The following is a 21,271-nucleotide window of genomic DNA, read 5'->3' on the forward strand; positions in this document are numbered from 1 at the left end:
GTAATTTCCTTCAGACTGAAGGACGCCCATGCTAACACATGTGTAATGAAACTTGAAGGGGGAGGACTTTAGCATGGGACACTTCTTACCAGTTACTTGTACATCTTTAGGGCCTCTATGGCGTCATCCGTTGGTGGATGACTGTTTGAAAAATAAGCCCTTTTGGAATAAAAGTAATTTCCTTCAGCAAACAACAAATCTACTCTTAGACTGAAGGACGCCCATGTTCATTCGTGTTTAACGTAGTTTTAAGGGGAAAGTCTTAAGCATGAGAGTTTCTTTTTATATTATATATTTTATATTAACATCGATCCAAAATCACAAGACGTGGTGACGGCACACTCAAGTTTTTTCAACTTATATTAATACCACCACCAACACAGGGGACAAGACAATACTCATTTTCACCTGAGCGAAGTGAGGAAAGTCGTGTAAAGTGCCTTTCCAAAGGGCACAAGATCGTGAGTTAGTACGAGAGTTGTTGTGTTGAAGCAAGTTGTCTTTCCTTCACTCAAGGAAATTGCTGCGGAGAACATGGCAACACTTATGCACGCACTCTATCCAATGTAAAAACAGTTTTTGAAAACGGAAGTGTCGAAGTAAGCCATTTCTTTACCCAATGTAATTGTGGTTGAGTACATGACAACACTTATGTACGTACTCTATCCAAGGCAAAAACAGTTTTTCAAAACTGAAGTGTCTAAGCAAGCTGCCTTCCCTTCACTCAAGGTAATTGTGTGGGAGAGTACATGGTAACACTAGTGTTACCATGTTCTATTCAAGGTAAAAGCGGTTACTCGAAAACTTAAGTGCCTATAAGCAAGCTGTCTTTCCTGAAGTCATGAAAATAAAGAGTGAATATGCTTTCAACTATATGCATCAAGTATTATAACGTAAAAACACGATGTTGCCTTTACAAGAACAAAAATCAATATACTTCAAAAAGTCTCTGAAGGTTTTTAATATCTTGACAAAGATGTTGAAATAACATGCGGACAGCAAATGTAATTTCCACATATAGACGGGGAAAACGCGAAAACACGATGCTTTTACAAGAGCAAAAAATCAATATGCTTCAAAAAGTCTCTGAAGGTTTTTAATATCTTGACAACGTTGTTGAAATAAACATGTGGGCAGCAAACGTAATTTACACATATTGACGGGGGAAATCAGTTTAGCGTTTTCAAAGACTGCTTCCTTTTAACCTCTCGCCTGGAAGCTCCGTTGATGTTTTTAGATTTCCTGTGGGGATTATAAAAACAACAACTTCGTTTTCACGCAGCGATAACTCAGTTTAGCACTAATGGAGTTCTGTGTGCATCTTTGGACACACAGGAAGATTGGCCCGAGTGGAATCTAAAATTACTGTAATACATGGACTCATCTTCTCATTATCTCTTGATGGTGTTGAATGTATTGGCCGAGATGGGCTTGTTTGAAATAATCTGGTCAAAACGGATAAATATGGGCGTATGGGAAGCATGATTGGCCCGAATAGAATCTAAAACATGGGTTCTAAATTATAACATCTTTATTTATAACTACTTTAATATATAGCTATAGATTCGGCTTCTCTTCATCTCTTGGTGATGTTGAATATATAAATTGAGATGGACTTGGCCAAAACAAACTGGTCATAACGGCCATAGATATTGTCATTTTTTTAATGCAAGTCATACAGTCAAATTTAGCACATTTCCTACATATCCCATAAAATATTGAAAACCGCCAGTGGGCGATATGTGTATTATCCTGGCCAAATAAAGATAGTGCACGTCCTGCATGATGCCTAAATTGGCAGTTTTTGTTCAGTTACCGTAGCCTTGGGTCGCCTGTAAAGTAAAACTGCAAATAATGACCACATTGAAAGATATGAAATGACAGTTATTCCTAGTTAGAGGAGATATATCTAATCCCAAGTCAAATGTCCCGCACGGTCAACTGTTTAGCCACTTTTATGTACACTCGTTATAGTTGCTGGAAGACAGTTAGTTCATGGAAGCTCAACTAACAGTTCGGGTAAACGGATCTGATGACCACATTTAGACAATATGAAATGACATATTTAAAGTTGAAAAATCATCTCGGATGGACAATTTGTATATGTAATGATGAGTATGATATGTAATGACGAATGAGACGTAACCATGTATTATATAGGAAGACCTGTAGAGCATTCTACACAGTCAGACTACCTTCAACATATCGTCTCATGCACCTGGTACTGAAAACACCATCCCTGTCCCTGGTACTGAAAACATAATTCCTGTCTGTCCCTGGTACTGAAAACATAATTCCTGTCTGTCCCTGGTACTGAAAACATAATTCCTGTCTGTCCCTGGTACTGAAAACACAATCCCTGTCCCTAGTACTGACAACACCATCCCTTAAATGGGACACACATGTCAGTACTGTTTTGACCAAACTAAAACGTGCACTTGGCATGATGAGGCAGGTTCGACCATTTGTATCGAAGACCGCTCTAGTAACCTTGTATAACACTATCTTTCTTCCCCATTTAACTTACAACTGTACACTGTGGGATGGTGCTAGTATATTTCAAATTAATAGGTTACAGAGGATGCAGAACAAAGTAGGGAAGCTGATTCTGGGTCTTCAACCGAGAACTTCATCAGCTGAAGTACACCTGCTTTTGGGATGGCGGGACGTTGCAACCACCCACAAGACACACAAACTCTTGGCAGTGTACAAATCACTGAATGGCATGATGCCAAGTCACATGAAGGAACTTTTTGCAACTTGTCGGGACAGTTCCACCAGGATCACCAGGCAGGCTACCTCCAATAAACTGCTGGTGCCAAGGGTGTCCAGAGACTGTGTGCGAAGATCTTTTGCTGTGTCCGGGGCTATCCTGTGGAATAGCGCACCTGCTGAAGCTCGTTCGGCTCCATCGCTAAGGACATTTAAGGACAGAATATAGCAGGGTTTGACGGATTTAGAATTGGATGAAGGATTGTGAATTTTGGACAACACTAGCTAGTATATTGTATAGTTGATTTTCGTTTATTTATTGTGTATGAGTTAATTTATTTTCCCGTGATCCCACCCCTCACTCATTACTGGACCTCTGGGAAGAGCGGCATGTACAAGGCCGACAGGGCCATCCAGTTTAAATAAAGGTGAATGAATGAATGAATGAATCCCTGTACTTGGTACTGAAAACACCATCCCTGTCCCTGGAACTGAAAACACCATCCCTGTCCCTGGTACTGAAAACACCATCCCTGTCCCTGGTACTGACAACACCATCCATGCCCCTAGTACTGACAACACCATCCCTGTCCCTGGTACTGACAACACCATCCATGTCCATAGTACTGACAACACTATCCATGTCCCTAGTACTGAAAACACCATCCCTGTCCTTGGTACTGAAAACACCATCCCTGTCCCTGGTATTGAAAACACCATCCCTGTCCCTAGTACTGAAAACACCATCCCTGTCCCTGGTACTGAAAACACCATCCCTGTCCCTGGTACTGAAAACACCATCCCTGTCCCTGGTACTGAAAACACCATCCCTGTCCCTGGTACTAAAAACACCATCCCCTGTCCCCTGGTACTGAAAACACCCTCCCTGTCCCTGGTACTGAAAACACCATCCCTGTCCCTGGTGCTGAAAACACCATCCCTGTCCCTGGTGCTGAAAACTCCATCCCTGTCCCTGGCACTATAATTATGTGTCCTTGGGACTTCTTTCTCTCTCCAACAGGAAAATATTCTTCCTTGTTGTAAAATAATAAAAGCTCTGGAGTAGAACACTCATAGGAACAGTCATTGTTGATCGTGATGACAACAAAATATTTTCAACCTTATGCCTGCGATGCCCGAACGACAGTGGATTATGGTGCCCTAAGGACCGGAGTACACTCTACAATGCATTAATACCAACGTAGAATCACGTCGAATTCGTAATGTTGTCAAAGAACAGAAAAACACGGAACCTTTCACGCTATTCATTCAACCTTCATGGATAAACAAGTGTACTCACCAGAACCCTTGCCCAACACCTTTATTTTCCTAAATTTAGAAATAATGTCAAGAAAATGCGGCACATCTTGTACACCCATGTCTCTTTTCAACCCTGAAGAAGGGTACTCACTAGCAACCCTCTTCAACACATTTCTTTTCCTTGGAAAAAATAGCAGAATATTACAGAACCTTTCACGCCATCCATCCAATCTTCATCAATACAAGTGTACTCACCAGAAACCTCCCTCAGTACGTATCTTTTCCGTGGAAAAGATTACAGAACACTACGGTACCTTTTACGCATAAATCCAACCTATATGAGAAACAAGGCTTAAAGTACTCACCAAAAGCCTTGTCCCTCGGTCCAGGGTTCGGTTGAGTCACTCTCAGAACCTCTTCTGACGCGGTGAACAGTTCTCGGTGTTGATACTACATCGGCAGCCGCACTTCTGACTAACGCGCCCACTGGTGCTGTATCTGTATCTGCATAACCGTTATAACACCCCCAAGGCGTAACACACCAGCTTCTGTATCTGTATAGCCGGTATACACCGGAACACACCGGTATACACAGCAGCTTTGCAGACACACGACACGACAGCGGTTCGTTATATCACTATCATAGAACAGCCTGTCACACCTAAGCAGGGCAGATCCAGCTGTAAACGTTGTTTAAAGCTGTCTGATGCTTATTACGAGCGACCTGTTACACCTAACATTTGCACATTTAACTGTAAGCCTATCTAGGGAGCAGGCCCCTACTGTATTAAGTGGCAACGAGTTCCACTATAAGATAGTTCTTGGAAAAACGGATGTTTGTAAAAACCTGGGCCGAAGCAATACATTCTGTTTGTCGTCATAACTTCCTCGTAGGGTAGCGCCTCAGTATATGCAACAGGATGAAATATATTTCAAGTTGCAAACCAAAATGTTGGTTGAAATTCGACAAACAAAACATTACGTAACACCATCATGAAACAGCTTGCAGGTTTTAGAGGGAATGCCTTAAAGAGGGTTTTAACTAAGCTTCTTGCCTTTGGAAAAAGGAAACCGAATTAGATCGTCTTAGATGTCCTAATACCCATTTACGTTTGCACATCTGAACATCCATTGACAACAGGAAAAACGAGTATTCAAACATTACATGAAACATTACATAAAGCATTACGTAAAATATCACATAAAACACGAAACAGGGTAAATTTTAGGGGTTATGTTTGCATCAGTAGTCTGCATCATGTAGGCAATTGCCACCCTTTTTTCATGAGAGATTTTCACACCCTCCTAAAACGTCGTGACTTGTAAACACCATATTTCATGGAGGCCTGAGATCTCCGAATTCTTTTTATTTCATTGCTCTATATTACGCCGGAGTGATTCAGCTAGAGTTTGGAGCCTCGCCAAACGTGCTGCGTAAACTAACGCACTCCTGGGGCCAATCATTCGGCCATCTCAGGTTTGCGTGCTGCAGTCTTGAGGGAAGAAAACTCCCTCCAGAACTTCTAAAAGAGGACTACGCGGGCCGAAGGAACAGGGTGGGCTTTCTTCGACGCCATTTTAGGTGGTTTTCAAAGATCTTAGATGATTCCGTCGATCTGTAGGATAGAAAACCCATTCTGCAAAGGTCCCTCTAAAGACTTAGTTGGCAGGTGGAACAAGGTGCAAGGGAGATATCAGATATGATCCAGCCACTTACTGATTTCGGGTTGAATTTGTGGGAAGAAGAACTCGCTTTGGTAGCTTTAGAGAACTCAGGTGGCTATAGGATCGAGAAATAAGGTGCCAAACACCAGGGATTTCGGTTCGCTATCTGATGCAGCTGTTTACGATCTTACCTGCGCGTCATGTGCCTTGCACGGTTGTTGCAGAAACATCCTCCATTTTGGTTGACACTGTAAAAGGATATAACATGAAAACATTTTATTATAGTAAGATGAACACACCAGGATCTACACATGTAATATAAAACATAAAGAAGTCTAGACAAAATTAATAAATGCTCCAACAGGCTGACAGACAGACCGTATGATCATGATTGCCACATGCAGTGTAATATAAGATGTCAAGTCTAGACAGAAACAAACCATTACTAGATGGTCCAACGGATTTTTTAAGAACGTCTACGTCTTGCTCACTGTAAGACAAACCCACGAGGATTGTTACATGCAGTGCAACATGAGGACATCTATACATTAGTGGCTATTAGTAAATGGTGCAACAAGCAGACCGTAAAACAGGTTTGTCCGTTAATTCTTAATAGAAGTAGCCAAAGACGTCTACATGGCCCAACAGACAGACACGCCTTTTGGTGAGTTTGAATATATGTCATCAACAGTTGTTACATGTACATGTACATGATTGCCACATGCAGTATGTTGCCAGACATGAAGTAGCAAAACACGTCTAGACGTCTGGACAGTACTGGTTATGAGTACATGGTCCAGGAGCAGATAGGCAGGCCTCCTGGTGAATTCAACAACAAGAACTGTCAAGTTGATTAGAACTTATTCAGCCATCTTCACCTTGTCCCCTTCTCATCCCTCGCCACATGCAGTGCAAATCGATACACAATGTAGCCTAAACGTGTCTGGACTGTCTAGACATAATTGTCCAATAGTAGGTGGAATAACAAGTGCGCACTTTGTGCATCTTATGCCACATACTGTGCTAGAAAGACGCCGGCTTGGGGATGTACTTCAGGGCTGTCCTCTTGTAGAAGTTAAATCTGATTTAACAGGCTCGATATTTCAATATCTCAAAATATATATATATGGAGAGAGAGAGAAAGATTAAAATGTATATATGCATGTATGTATGTATGTATGTGTAATGTATGTATGTATGTATGTATGTATAAAATGTAATTTTTGTGTGTAAAAATGATTTTAAATTGAAACACTAAAATGTCCGATGCTCGTAGTAACTTTTAACATCCTGTCCTACTTGCCTTACGCCCCCCTTTCAGTATAGCAAGAGATAAAGGACTGACCTAGGTTTTACCCAAGAAACCTTTCATCTTGTATATACAATGTAATAAAGATGATTTTACATCCTCCTAGAACGAGCTTTCTGATGCACCTTTATACATCAACAGTAAGAGCAGTTTTAATGGTACCAGCTTTATGATCAGTATTGCCACATGCAGTGAAATATAATATACATAAAGTAACCAAAGCCATTATTGGCTATTAATGATGGAACAGATAGATATGGATACATTTTGTTAACAGTAACAGCCGTATTTCCGCAGGATTGCCACATGCCGTGTAATATGATACACAAAGTAGCAAAAGGCATTATTGGCTATTAGTAGATGCCCCAACAAGCTTTTTGATTGGTCCGGATACATTTTGTTTTACTTACAGTGTGTCTCAAAAAGCTATTTAATTTGCAACATAGCTGAATGTCCGTAGATATACCTTCTGCAGTGGAATATAGAGCTTAAAGTAGCCGGACATGTCTTGGCTATTAGATGTCGACTGTCTGAAACATGAACAGATTAGATCCCTGGCGACACATATGCTACATTTCCTAGTATTAGATCTAGATGACTACTTTGATGAGGATGACAGATGCACACAGATAATCACGATCGATGTAATAAGAAACATAAAGTGGCTATTGAGCACAACTGGATATAATTGGCTATTAGTTCAATGTATCAAGTTCCTGAAAGATTGGTAAGAAAAAGACATCTGATGATTTTTGGACACACTTCGCTACATTATCCACCGGATGGCACAAGCCATCTGAAGTTGGACATGTTCTGATAGATGAGATTTGGGTATATCTTAAGCTTGTTACATACTGTTCAAAATTGATGGAAAACCCCATTTTAAAAGACGTGTGGCCAGCTCTACTCAACGCTGTAATAGATACGACATTAAGAAACCACACGCGCCTGAACATAATAGACTATTAGTTCAACGTATCAACTTTCTAGAGGTCGTCTGATGAGTCTGGATACATTTTTTGTTACAACTTTCCCGTAACAAGCATAAAGTAGCCAAGCACGTTCTGTCCTGATAGACTATTGATGCAGTGGCTAGGTTCTGAAGCAAGCGTGAGACAGCATTTCCAGCTAATCTCACAGCAAATCTTTTGGGACCCTTTTGTTGGCTGGAAGACAATATCAAATTGGCAAGACAGTATCCAATACGCAGAAAGAAAGATACCCCAAAATCAGTTACTCAAGCAACTGGATATGATTTTGGAAACAGTCAGACGTTTCAGGTAGCATCCACTACCTTTGACAGTGACACTGAAGAGTTGTCAGAAAAGCAGGTTTATTATCATGAACTATTGATTGATATGCAAATCAGTGAAGACAAGAAAGATACCATTACATAAAAGAAAGCCCAATAAAAACACTCCAAACATGTCAAAAATAGGTTGAAGCCCAAATTTCTGCTTGGAGAGTAGCATCATTTGAACGTCGCCACGTTTTGACATAATAGGCTATTAGTACGGAGAATGGGTCTCCGTGCCAGCGTGAGATAACATGTCCAGCAGGTAAGTCCAGGCGGAGGGTTCCTTATCTCTAGTAGACGGGCTTTAAGTGGGGAAAACGTTTCACCCAGAAAAGTATTAAGGTTTTGAGGTCTTGTCTTCATTGTTACGGCAAACAGGATTTGAGCAACTGAACCACGTTTTAGCCTGAGAAATAGCTTTTTCTGTACATTAATACAAGGCTTAGTAGTACTTCTACTTCCTAACCTGACTGGGGCCTTCGGTTTTTAGGAGATATCTGTATCTGTACGCCGTAACACACCAGATAGATCTTGATGCAGCTTTAAAAGTTAATTCTAATCATAGGTCACAATAAAGAGATTAAAGAAAAGTCTTTCCCCACCTATATTTCAAGTTGCCAAGTCCAGACGGCAGGTTTCTTATCTGTAGTAAACGGGCTTTAAGTGAAGAAAACCAATATAAAGGTCTTGTCTTCACTGTCGCGGTAAACAGGATTTAAGGAACTGAACCACGTTAAAGCCTGTGAAATAGCTATTTCTATACATTAATACAAGGCTTAATAGATACATGTACTTCAGACGTAAGTGGAATACTAATACAGTTGGTGTGTGATGACTGTTTCAGCGGAAGTCGATTCCGCTTCATGGCCTGACCGGGGACAGCTCTTCAGTTCTCTAGAAGATAAATCTTGATGAAGCTTAAAACGTTATAAGTTCTAGTCATGGGTTACAATAAGGAGATTGAAGAAAACTCTTTCGCCAGTCAATCTGTATTTCAAGCTGTCAAGTCCAGATGACAGGTTTCTTTATCTCTAATCAAGACATAGAAGTCTTGTCCTGGACGTTACCGTCACGATAAACAGGATTTGAGCAACTCAAACCACGCTGAAGCTTCAGAAATTTCTATCAATTTTCTGTGCATAAATACAAAGCTTAGTAGATACATGTACTTCAGACTTAAGCGCATTACTGATAGAATTGGAGAATTTTCCGCTTACTGGCCTGACCAGGACAGTTCTTGATGAAGCTTATTAAAACGTTAGTTCTAGTCTTGGGTCACAATAAAACGATCGAAGAAAAGTCTTTCGCCAGTCAATCTGTATTTCAAGCTGCTACGTCCAGACGACGATTTATCTCTAATAGACCCTTAAAGACCCCATGAAACATGATTGAGTTGAAGAAAAATTTATTGAGACATTGAGGTATTTTATTTTTCTGTGCCTCACCGGCACGGTAAACAGGATTTGAGAAACACAAACCACGTTCAAGCCTGCAAAATAGCTATTTCTGTGCATTAATACAAGGCTTAATAGATACATGTACTCCAGACGTAGGTGGAATACTGATACAGTGTCCTCACAGTTTGGCCACAATAAGGAGATAGAAGAAAAGTCTTTCGCCATTCAATCTGTATTTCAAGCTATGAAGTCCAGATGACGGGCTCCTTTATCTCTATAAAGACATAGAGGCATTTTCCGTGCCTCACCGTCATATTTAATAGGATTTGAGCAAATCAAATCATGAAGCCTCAGAAATAGCTATTAATTTTCTGTGCATAAATACAAGGCTTAGTAGATACATGTACTTCAGACTTAAGTGCATTACTGATAGAATTGGAGAATTTTTTCCGCTTCTTCGCCTGACCAGGACAGTTTTCCAGTTCTTGATGAAGCTTAAAATGTTAGTTCTAGTCTTGGGTCACATAAAGAAATCGAAGAAAAGTCTTTCGCCAGTCAATCTGCAGTATTTCAAACTGTGAAGTCGAAACGAAGGGGTTCTTTATCTCTTATAGACGGCCCTTAACTTGTAGAGAAACGGTTAACCTGGAATGCCTTAAGACATAGAGGTCTTGCCTTGATCTTTTCACCGTCACATTAAATAGGATCTGAGCAACTAAACCCACGATGAAGTCTGAAAAATTGCTGTTTATATGCATTGATAAGAGAGATGCATTAATACAAGGTTTAGTAGATACTCTAGACTTCTTAAGTGGATTACGGATTCAATTGGTGATTCATTGGAGGCTGATTCCGTGGCCAGGAGAGACCGCGTTCTGACCTGAACTGCAACAGTTGATGAAGATTTGGAGATGGATCCAGAGGCTTAATTATGGTTCATGCAGAGATTGAGGTTAAGTTCCTCTCAATGTAGTGCATGAGCTGCAAGTCTTAAAATAAATTATTCTCAACGACGTTTAAGTTCTGGGTTTAACTTTTGTATAGGATCATTTTGCACATTGCTGCATGGTGCTGCATCTGGTGCTAGTTGGGCAATCTTCAACCTAACGAATAAATGAATACAAATCTTGCGGAAAAGTCGTAGAATCAGTTTAAAAGCAGCAAACATTCTTTCTTCCTCAAGGCCATGTATTATGTACCCATGACTAGAAACGCAGATCATTTTGGCTTTGTTGTTGCTGCAACTAGTGTTAGTTGGGCAATCTTTACGCTAATGAATAAATAAAGTTCGCGAACTTTTTGAAAGAAGCAGAATTACTTTAAAAGCACCAAACATTCTTTTTTTTTCAGGGCAAGTTTTCATGACTAAAAACTCCCGCGCAGATGTTATTATCAGTGTGGTTTATCCCTGGCTAATCAAAGTGCTGCTCTTCTGGTCGTGACCCGCCGAGTCCCTGCAAATAGTATTCATCATGTAATAAAGTACCCATGAGTAGAACCGCCCGAGTAAATGTGATCTCTTGGGATCAGAGGTGGGGCAGGAGTACCGGAGCCAGGAGGCCTAGGGTTACGAAAGGAGGGAGATTATTCATGCAGACTTCCTTTTACTGTTGCCAACGTTTGATCTAGACCCACGCGAGGTTGCACCTCTGGTCAATGTTAACATGCCTTGAACAAAGTTATAGAGTTCAAGCTTTGTTCCAACACAAGAAGTAAACTCACCATAAATTTTCGGTAGATCTCGTCAACCTTCGTCAGATGTGTGCTGCACGTCTGGTTGTGTTCGAACAAAGCTTGTGCAAAGTTTGAGTAACTCAAATCACGTTGAAGCCTCAGAAATAGCTATTTCTGTGCATAAATACAGGGCTTAGTAGATACATGTACAAAGTTATAGAGTTCACGCCTTGTTCCAACACAACACATTCTACCAACACAGATGAGCTTTCATTCGAAGCTTTGTGCAAGTTGAATAGAATCGAATAGAATAGAATAAAGGTTTATTAACCAAAACACATAGCAGCCATATGCTGAATTTGAATACTCATGGTAATTTAAATTGTACACTACTTGTCCTATTACATACTTAAACACAAATGATTCTTAAAAACAGACCAGCCTGGTATATACAATATCAACGTTCTTGGTAATTAACAATTAACAAAGTTATATTCACGTTTATTATGATATTCGAGTTTCAAAGCTTATATAAGAAGCCTAAGCTCCATCCTAACTTCGTCTGTTCAACATGTTGACATCAAAATGTTTCATCAAAATTTGATGAAGGAAATGAAGCGAGGAAAGTCAGTGAATCGATTTCAAGGATTTCCTGTTTACGAACATCCAGTAACACACAGGTCAGGGCCAGAAGAGCAGCACGTTGATTGCCCAGGAATAAACTACAAACTAGACACGTCGTTAGACCACATATCAAAGCAACGGGAAGATAAATCAAATTGGCCCCATGAATTGGGGGCAATGTGAATATACCATTAGGCCATATGGGTTTGATTGTATGGATGACATCCGCGTCCGTATGAATTTTTGTCCGTTTCCCAAAAAAAAAAAGGTTTTTGACCATGCTGTAAATAGTACAAATCAGCTACAAAATGAGCAAATATATGCCGTAACATGTGTGTAAAAATATTGGAAAACGATACTAATGTCGTAGAATGCCAGCATCAATTCAAAGGAAAGGACCAAAATTGTAAAGAATGAAAATGAAGAGTCTATTATTCGCCATATCATGTTTGGTCATTTCTTCAACCTTCATGATCACGTAGATTTCATATAATGAAGGCAATTCTTTTCTTGCCAAACCTTTTTTTCTATTCGCACGCAGAGTTCCCAGAGGATGTCAACCATACAATCAAATCAGCATAGCCTTAACGAAGACATATAGAGTGTGTGATGGTGTAAAAACAGGAAGACGCGGGCGTTGATATGAGGACATGTATCCGGATTAATGATGGTTGTTACGGAAAGTGTCACTGGTGATGAGGAATGAAGTCAGTTGACATGCCGCATCCTGTCAAATAAATCACTGAAGTGTACGAGATATGTCGATTTCAATACATGTATATTCTCTTCTCATGTGTGAAAGGTATCGTGCTAGAATACGAATGTTGTTTCACATGTCAAGTCAAGTCAAGTTTATTGCGGAACAATTGCATTGGATACGATGTATGCCAAATAACACTTATTAACTATTAACTATTTCTACTATTGTACTAATCTAACTTCAATACATGTATATATGTTATAATGGAATATTACATTTCACATTGCTGTGCTCTTTTGTACAGCATTATGTCTTGCCGTTCTCCGCTGGAAGAATTTAAGTATCTTATCTGAGCTGATCATAACATGTTACACTGATATAGAAATGCAGTCTGTAGTTCATAAACCAATTCCAGCATTCCAGAGCTGGGTCCCAAGTGCTGAAGAATCTCCTTGGATCGGAGCCTTCCATTCTTTAATAGTTGTGTAATAAAAGTCTGCTCGAACGTGGGTACGGTGTAGAACGTAGCCAACGTAGCCACATGGGGCGAACGTTGAATACAGGCGGCCAACATAAAGTCCTCTTGCCCCGCCGAATCTGCTTTGAGATTAGAACGTAGGTGTAATTTACGAGGTTTGTACAAGAAGTAAACAGGGGATAAAAAAGTGCCTCTAGCGAAATCTTAGAGCGGATGTAGAAACATATAATCGTAACTTTTATTGCCTCCTCGCTAGCTTTATGATGTTGAACGATAAGAAAAACGTTAAAATATTACCCAATAACTTCTACCTTCAGCCTATCTTGACAATGTTTATGTACAAATATGTACACATTTATCAACGACGATATACGCTGAAGGGTGGATATACCGGCTGTCGAGATGCAGATGTAGTTTAGGAGTAGCGACATCGATGTGCATTAAATCGCGTTAAAAATCGTATGGAAACACTACATCAGTGACAGAGAAACTAATAAAGATCAACAGTTATCAGAGAAACTCAGGCAACAAACTTCCTCATAGATTTAGAAAGCAACAAAGGACAGAAAACCCCCGGGTGACGGAAATCAATAAAGATCAACAGTTATCAAAGAACCTCAGGCAAAAAACTTCTACATAGATTTACAAAGCAATAAAGGACAAAAATCCCCCGCGTAGGAAGACTGATGCAGCGATGTGCCACTAATACAAGTTACCTTGTGGTTCGGAAATCTCGCGGTAAACCGGTACGGATTCACGTTCAAGGCCAGAGAAGTTGAAAACTGCTTCTAAAGCTAGAAAGACGGTTCAGAATGCAACGCGACAGGTCAGATGGAGTGGCAACTCAAGGGTGACAAACGACATACAGTAAGGCCACAGCAAGTGATTTTTATGGATGACATCAGGGCGCGCATTAATTTTCGCCTGACGGTTTGGAAAGAAAAGAGAGTGATGGTGACCAATAAATATGACACATAACGCGCTTTATTGAAACAAAGACGTAAAAAGTGTTCTGTCAATCTACCAAAGCTACCTCTACCTTACAGAGCAATGGGAAAACAAACAACATTCATAACTAACATACACTAATAACTAACATGTGGCGACGTTAAACATACAATATATTTACAGATACTAAAACTACATATAATTGACTAAGTTCTATTACAGAATTGATAAATGGCACATTGACGTTAAACGAACGGCGTCCTACCATGTAACTATTGTCTCAATACTACACTGTCGTATTTAACCTACGGCTTCTAGCTCTAATCAACAGGCTACGGAGCATGTATCGATCGTGATATAAAATCACCGATATTGTTAACTTTACAGCGGAGTCATCTAGAGAGTACACTACTGACATAAAAAAAAGTAAAAAAAAGTAAAAAAAAAGCAGTTTCGTTTGCATAAAAATAACAGTGAGATCAAACAGTAAGGACATATAAAATGGCCCCACTCGATAGCTTTTACAAAGACATTGGCAGGTTTACGTCGGTTTGAGTTTTCAAGTTCGCACTCTAGCAAAAGCTTCTGTTGCATTTTTAAGACTTGTTCGATTGTTCCACTCTGTGAGTCCGCAAATGTTTCTTCAAACTTCCCAGTCTGGCGAACTGCTTGCCACACTCCTCACACTTGTACCGTTCCTCACCAGTGTGAGTTCGCACGTGTCTCTTCAGATTACCCAGGGTACTGAACTGCCCGCCGCACTCCTCACACCTGTAGGGTTTCTCGCCGGTGTGAGTCCGCATGTGAGTCTTCAGAGTACCCAGCCGACTGAACTGCCTGCTACACTCCTCACACTTGTACGGTTTCTCGCCGGTGTGAGTTTTAATGTGATTCTTTAGACTACCCAGCTCACTAAACTGCCTGCTGCACTCCTCACACCTGTAGGGTTTCTCCCCAGTGTGAGTCCGCATGTGTCTCTTTAGATTACCCAACTCACTGAACTGCCTGCTACACTCCTCACACGTGTAGGGTTTCTCACCTTTGTGGGTTCTGATATGCGACCGCCGGTTCTGAGTCCGCAAATGTTTCTTCAAATTTTCCAGTCTAGTAAACTGCTTGCTACACTCCTCACATTTGTACGGTTTCTCGCCAGTGTGAGTCCGGATGTGTGTCTTTAGATTTGACAACTGACTGAACTGCTTGCCGCACTCCTCACACCTGTACGGCTTCTCACCAGTGTGAGTTTTAATGTGATCCTTCAGACTACTCAGATGACTGAACCGCCTGCTGCACTCCCCGCATTCGTAAGGTTTCTCTCCCGTGTGAGTCCGAATGTGTCGCATCAGATGACTCTGACAAAGAAACTCTTTGCCACACTCGCCGCACTTGTGGGTACGCGGAGAACACTCCTCTTGTTTCAGATGAGATGTAGCGCTGGTCGCCATGTTGGTCAAACTCGTAAACCTGCAGAAACATTGTGAAGTATAACATGTCATATTTCATGGAATTGAGAATCTGGTGCACGTGCGAACACGTTATATTGACATAGCACTCAAAACTCGAAACGATAGTACATGATGGTCCTCATAGCAAATAAATGGAGGAAACCAAATCATAGCCGACACTTACCAAGACGCACAGACGCTCCAAAGTACTGCAAGATGTTTTCACGACGACACAGATCCTCACGGCTGCAGAGTCAATACTGACAGAAACAGAGCAGTCAGGGACGCGTTTATATAGGGACTGGGTGGGTGGGTAAAACCGGTCTGGTGGGTTTAACTTGATCACAAAACAAAGGAAATCACAATGCTGATTTGCATATTAGGCAAGAATCAGACAACATCATTCGTAGTAAAAAGAGACCAGGTCGGAGACTAACAATAAAGGTGTTGATCAATAAAGACAACAACATATTACGGTACTTGTCTGAATTTATTGTTGAAATTATACTTGTACATGTTACAATAAAGAAGACAACACATTATATGTTTTCATTTATTGGCGAGATGCAGAAAGTTAACAAATCTCTAACAGCTACATATGTGTTTTACGGAACACTTGGAAAACAAACAATATTTACCAACATTTTTATGCATTTAGAACTAACACGTATGCTGCTAACTAATTCTAACCAACGGTCTATATACATGTACAGAGCATACAACGATCGTTAAAAAATTACGTTTTCTTATTCTTAGTATTACACTGGATATCGGGTGACTGGAGTCATGTAGAGAGTACAAAACTAAAAAAAAAAAAAACACAGTAAAGAAGAGTTCTTATTGGTAAAGAATAAAAGGATAACACAGGGAACGACCCAGTCCGTTCATCAAATACAGACCTTGCTACAGTCCCCTTTGTGAAATTTCTACACAGGCTTATAACCAAATTTTCGTCGGTGTAAGTGTGCACCCACTTGAATAACGAAAGCTTTGTTGCACTTTCCACACGTGTACGGCTTTCATTGTGCAAGACGACATATGTGTCTTTAGTCTGAACAGTTGACTAAACTGCTTGCCGCACTCTTCACATCTATATGGTTTCTCGCCTGTGTGAATCCGCATGTGTCGCCTTACATCTGTCAGTCTAGCGAACTGCTTGCCGCACTCCTCACACCTGTAGGGCTTCTCACCGGTGTGGACTTTCATGTGACCCTTCAGATTACCCAGATTCGTGAACTGCCTGCTGCATTTTCCACACATGTAGGGTTTCTCGCCAGTGTGAATCCGCATGTGTGTCTTTAGATTTGACAGCTGACTGAACTGCTTGCCGCACTCCTCACACCTGTAGGGTTTCTCGCCGGTGTGAGTTCTCATGTGAGCCTTCAGACTACTCAGATGACTGAACCGCCTGCTGCACTCCCCGCATTCGTAAGGTTTCTCTCCAGTGTGAGTCCGAATGTGTCGCATCAGTTGACTCTGACAAGGAAATTCCTTGCCACACTCGCTACACTTGTGTGTACGCGGAGAACCCTCCTCTTGTTTCAGATGAGATTTAGCTCTGGTCGCCATGTTGGTCAAACTCGTAAACCTGCAGGAACAAGCATAACTTGTCAATTTAATGGGATTTGGAATCTGTTATACATGTACACCGGTTATATTGACAAATGCATCTAAACGAGACATATGTTTAAAAGGAACATTGTAAAGTATAGCATGTGTTTAAAGGAACATTGTAAAGCATAGCATGCCATATGTTTAAAGGAATTGAGAACCCGGTATATTGATAAATGGATCTAAACATGTACTCGATCTGGTTTATATAGCAGTAAAACATAGCATAGCATATTTACCACACTGGATACCATTTGTGGGATCGTTGGCGTAGCGGTAGCGTTTTCGGCCCAGACTCGAGAGGGCGAGGGTTCGAATCCTGCCCGATGCCACCAATCTTGTGCCCTAGGGAAAGGCACTTTACACTGGACTACAACTCCAGCATACTTACCTAATATCGTTCAATATGCATGCACAACACCCGTTATATTATGCACCAGCAACAAGATGCCACATCGCAGTATTCATAGCAAATGAATAGAGGAAACCAAATCATAGCCGACACTTACCAAGAAACACTGACGCTCCAAAGTACTGCACGATGTTTTCACGACGACACAGATCCTCACGGCTGCAGAGTCAGTACTGACAGAAACAGAGCAGTCAGGGACGCGTTTATATAGGGACTGGGTGGGTGGGTAAAACCGGTCCGGTGGGTTTACTTGATCACAAAACAAAGGAAATCACCATATGATAGTGATTTGCATATATAAGAATCAGACAACATCATTAGTAAAAAGAGACCGAGTCGGAGACTAACAATAAAGGTTATTAGCATGAAAGTTCATCTGTGTTGGTATATAACAAACTTTACTTAACCAACACCAAGTCATAGGTTATCTGCCACGTACATGTATGACCCTCTGCTGCAACCACGTGTTTCCGACGTCACGTCCCGGAAGCTGTAGTAGAAGGGTCCATTCCGTGAACAAGGCTGACGGAGTCGAAAATTTGGGGTAAGTCCCAATTTACTTGGTGTTGGTTAAGTAAAGTTTAACTGCTATCATAACAATAAAGTTGTTGATCATTAAACACTACAACATATTACATGTCTGAATCTATTGTTGAAATTATCATGTTACATGCGCTGGTTTGCATAGGGGCAGATTAGACAACATCCTTGGGAAAACAATTGCTTTAAAAAATAGCTGTAGTTTGCCGCTGTGGTGTCAAAAACGTATACACTAAAGTGATGATAAGACCTTTGACTAAAATCTAGCTACCCTACCTACCCTGAAATCAGACTTGTAGGAGGGAAGGTTGATCACTCAAATCTTTTTGTTCAGTCTTTTATAAACAACCGTAATTATTGTTGTGGGTGAAAGTCCGTTCAAGCTCACAGCCAATAAAGATCAACAGTTATCAAAGAACCTCAGGCAAAAAACTTCTACATAGATTTACAAAGCAATAAAGGACAAAAATCCCCCGCGTAGGAAGACTGATGCAGCGATGTGCCACTAATACAAGTTACCTTGCAGTTCGGAAATCTCGCAGTAAACCGGTACGGATTCACGTTCAAGGCCAGAGAAGTTGTAAACTCATCATCATCAGCCACTGCATTCTGCATCTTTAGTCGTGAGAAAATGTCCTGCTGCTGCATTCAGTCTTTCTTTATCTCCTTCCACTGTGTCTTCTGTCTCGCGAGCTCTCTGTCCGGTACGGATAAACATTCAAGGCCATAGAAGTTGTAAACTTGTATTAAAGAAAGACGAAGCGACAAACAAGTCAGATGGAACGAAAAAGCAAGAGTGACAAATGCTCTATTAGTGTGAGAACAGCCAATAACGAGATTCTGGAAGAAACATAACTGTTGACCATAGGCCAGAGAAACAACAGGGGGTTCGGTCAGGCAGGCAGAGATACGGATCTAAAAGTAATAAAATGTTACATTAGGCCACACCAAGTAAATTTTATGGATGACGTCCGCGCGCGCATTGATTTTGGCCTGTTCCTAGAAAAAAAACCAAGAAATTCCGCTTCCTGTAACTATAACCAAAGAGTCACGACAGTGCCGCAAATAGGTTTGTACGGACCAAAGCATCAAGCAAGGAAATCATGACTTCCATTAGGAATTCAGTTTGGTACATGCAGCCACATTTGAAGAAACTTGCTGACCGCTCCATCTATCTCCCCAAACTCACAGGACGACAACTGCTGTTCCACCTGATTTATTGCTGTTTTGATGATGAATAAAAGACTTCTTGCTTGTTACACTGTGTCACCTCATTCAAATTGTGTCCTAACATTTGTCGTCTCTTAGTATATTTCTAATCTAGGCATCTTGTTTTTTAGGGCCCTTCTTGTTTTTTTTTCAACCTCTCGCATTAGATTTAGGGTCTCCAAAGGACGTCATCCATAAAATTTACTTGGTGTGGCCTTATAATGGACAGTAATCTCCAGCACCGTATGTCCAGGAGAAATGCACGATGTCGTACCATCAACAAGGCTTATGTTGCCAAACAGCATTGCCAATGGTTATATATGACATGGTATTTTGCAATGGTTTGCTGCAACTAAAGCTGTAATGCGAAAGACCAGCTAACACCCAAGGCAATGGCTAGCGATTTAACAGTACGTTTACCACCGAATTCCATCTAAGAAAACATCAGAGTTTCTACCTTGACCTCTTCCTGTTTATGTGATGGACTTTCGACAGCCACCTAATCCCAGTGGACTCACGACTACGGTTGGGTAAACAACACAGACTGATCGATAATTGTGACAAAATGTTAACTAAACGAAGAAGGTCCTCTTTGGCGGGATCTCTGACCTGGCTGATTATAAAACATGGCCTGGGAGTTTCTCACTGGCAGGTGGCAAAGATTGATAGTGTTTTCACTGTAAAACGAACAGTAAAACTGGCCAAGAAAGGGCAAAGACTTTCTGGACCCAGAGAAGGTCCTCTGTGGCACATTTGTAGTGGACTGTCATTTTTACTAGGCAAGTGACGTTAATATGAGTTGCTTGAGTAACTGCTTTTTGGCGAAGAAGATCCTCTTTGGCGGCTCTCTGACCTGGATTATTATAAAACATAGTCTTGGAGATTCTCACTGGAAGGTGGCAAAAATAGATAGAGCTTTCACTGCAAAATGAACAGTAAAACTGGTGAAGATAGGGCAAAGTCTTTCCAGAGAAGGTCCTTTGTGGCAAATTTGTAAAAGTGGACTGTCATTTTTACTAGGCAAGTGACGTTATCAGGAGAATGCAACGCTCCATTAGAGTTCCCTTCGGGCTGAATACGAAATACAAATTGGCCAAGAGAGGGCGATACGTTTCGCAGAAAAGGTCCCAGCTAGATTTTCTGTGTGAGCTTGTTCTGTGCATCTGCACCCTGAAGGGTTTCTGGTGGAGACAAGAAGACTGATGTCGTGTCAACAAGAGAACTAGAGGGCGAGTTTAATTGGGAAAAGGTGTCTGTGGAGGCAGTATCCATAAACATCGATTCGGGCAAGGCGTTGGGTTGTTGCTGATTGCTCACGTTTGGCGCTAAACCATTTTTACGATCATATGTCATGTCAGGATACCGAAGACGAGCTTTAACTACAGTGGAGTCAACGAACCTAAAGGAGGTTATGGAAGTACACATATATGGCAAGCACTTTTTTAATTAGAAAAAAGGCAATGAATAATAAAATACACTTTTTTTATTCAGAAAAACGGCAATGAACACAAAGACACAGGACACAGACCTATAAAGTGACTGTGAACTCAAGTCAGGCACAAGTTATATTCTCGCATCTGAAAAATAAAGGTATTTTACAAGACGTTTGAAAAGGTTTGGCACTTATAACGTTATATCCTTCGTGCGTGCTTATCCTCTAATAAAGGGTTAATGCACCGCCCCGAGGTGTATATGGTGTCATAAATGCATGGTCAGCTGCTATAACCACCGAATAAACCACCGAGTGAGCGAAGCGAACGAGGTGGTTTATGAGGTGGTTATAGCAGCTGACCATGCATTTATGACACCATATACACCGAGGAAAAGGCGGTGCATTAACGTTATTATCATATAGCCTATCCAAACTGACACAATGAATCAACACAATTCCTGTTCAAACATTAAACCTTTAATATTTACTATAACAATACATTCCAAAATATTATAATCATGGTTTGTACTTTAAAATAAATATGGAGATCATTTACAT

At 40.8% G+C, this 21,271-nt stretch overlaps 1 protein-coding gene across 1 annotated transcript; it reads right to left on the reverse strand.

Moving 5' to 3' along the window:
* Positions 1-14,534: 14,534 nt before the first annotated feature.
* LOC109485643 (zinc finger protein 678-like) lies at positions 14,535-17,674 on the reverse strand. The gene is made up of 3 exons (XM_019789333.1): positions 17,630-17,674; positions 16,768-17,097; positions 14,535-15,519 (listed from the first exon to the last, which is right to left on the reverse strand). The coding sequence occupies exons 2-3, from the start codon at positions 17,076-17,078 to the stop codon at positions 14,661-14,663; spliced, it is 1,170 nt and encodes a 389-aa protein (XP_019644892.1). The 5' UTR covers positions 17,079-17,097; positions 17,630-17,674; the 3' UTR covers positions 14,535-14,660.
* Between the last annotated feature and the right edge of the window lie 3,597 nt (positions 17,675-21,271).

This window comes from Branchiostoma belcheri, unplaced genomic scaffold (assembly GCF_001625305.1).
Source record: "Branchiostoma belcheri isolate BF01 breed outbred unplaced genomic scaffold, Haploidv18h27 scaffold77, whole genome shotgun sequence".
NCBI lineage: Eukaryota > Metazoa > Chordata > Leptocardii > Amphioxiformes > Branchiostomatidae > Branchiostoma > Branchiostoma belcheri.

Excerpts from the sequence above, each read along its gene's own strand:
- LOC109485643 (XM_019789333.1), bottom strand. The coding sequence starts at position 17,078 with ATGGCGACCAGAGCTAAATCTCATCTGAAACAAGAGGAGGGTTCTCCG. Across the intron at positions 15,520-16,767 it reads ACTGGCGAGAAACCCTACAT|TTTGACCAACATGGCGACCA; the intron begins GTGTGGAAAATG and ends CAGGTTTACGAG.